Here is a 1,261-nt window from a genome sequence, read left to right as displayed (position 1 = left end):
TGTCTAGCACAAAAATAAATACATGCCAACATAAAAAGCTGAAATGTACTATGCTGTTTGGTAAATAATACCTGAGACTCATTATCTGGTTTTAAAATTTAGCTACAATATTTTTCTGAAACAACTTCAATGACTGACCCATTGACATCTTCATCAGTAAGTGTGTCATGAATAGATTTTTTATAAATATATTTTTTTATGATAGTGACCTATAATAAAATTAACATCTATTTATATTAATGATACAAACAGATATTCATTTTATGTTCCTCATGTTTTACTATCAGTGTTAGTATGCATATGAAACTATTTTTCTTTTGAATTTCTGTGTACACCATGGGAATACAGACTACTTGCTAGAAGATTTGGCATGTGCATAATCTTACTGGTGAATCACTAACCATATCATAGCAGTTGTTGGTCGCCAAAACCAAGGAATCAATGGGAGATGTATGGTTGGCAACAGCAATCCCATTCTTTGGCTTGTTCTCTTCATTGTAGAAGGTGGCTACAAGGGACAGTGAGCCAGCAATGAAATCAAAGCAGAACACAAGCAGCTTGCCATTCATCCAGCGCTTGACTTTGCCTTCAGGAAAGATACCCACAAAGGTCATGGAGATGCACAGCAGTAGAATCCCAATCAAGAGGATGATCAATCGCAGTGGGAGGAGGACAAAGTACCTAAAGAAGAATCCAAGGATCCAGCACATGGTTAGCCGGAAGGAGACAAATTCATATGCTCTGTTGTTGGTGCGTGAGAGAAGGTTCCAGACAGGCAGCTCCTCTGGCTCAAAACACTTGGTAAGGGAATCATCCATGATAGCCACCATCCCTGCAGTTATGTACTCAAGGACATTGTCAAGGTGGAACCCCTTGATATCATCCCTGATTCCCAGAGCCTGAGGATTGTCTGGTGAGAGGACGGGTCTCTTTCCTTCGTCTACTGGGGAGTCGGGTTCATCTGTCTCACTGCTACTTGCCTTGAATCGTTTTCGCTCTACACGCTCTTGACCAAAGGCAAAGAGCTTGAGCAGGATTTCAGTGTAAAGCTTGCGCAGGTTAAGATGCTCATGTAAGGAGGCCAATATCACTAACATAAGAAAGACTGAGACATAAATCCCCAATAAGACATTGTACATCAGCTCCATGTTGTAGGCTTAGATATCAAGTCACAAATATATTCTCACTTTGAAAATATATATAAAAGACAGAAACACACACCCTTATAAAAGCACTATTACTTTTTACATCTGTCCACAAA

The 1,261-nt window shown here is 39.4% G+C and overlaps 1 protein-coding gene across 1 annotated transcript; it reads right to left on the bottom strand.

Annotated features, from left to right (window-relative positions):
- Positions 1–398: 398 nt before the first annotated feature.
- LOC119591375 (glycerol-3-phosphate acyltransferase 4-like) lies at positions 399–1,255 on the bottom strand (the record flags this gene model as incomplete). Its single annotated transcript, XM_037940117.1, is given in 1 exon segment — positions 399–1,255. A coding segment is annotated over 1 exon segment (750 nt), but the record flags the coding sequence as incomplete, so codon positions are not given.
- Between the last annotated feature and the right edge of the window lie 6 nt (positions 1,256–1,261).

The sequence above is a fragment of the Penaeus monodon genome, chromosome 28, assembly GCF_015228065.2.
Source record: "Penaeus monodon isolate SGIC_2016 chromosome 28, NSTDA_Pmon_1, whole genome shotgun sequence".
In the NCBI taxonomy this organism is placed as follows: Eukaryota; Metazoa; Arthropoda; class Malacostraca; order Decapoda; family Penaeidae; genus Penaeus; species Penaeus monodon.
The sequence above is the reverse complement of the archived record's forward strand: the minus strand, read 5'-3'. Positions and strand labels throughout refer to the sequence as shown.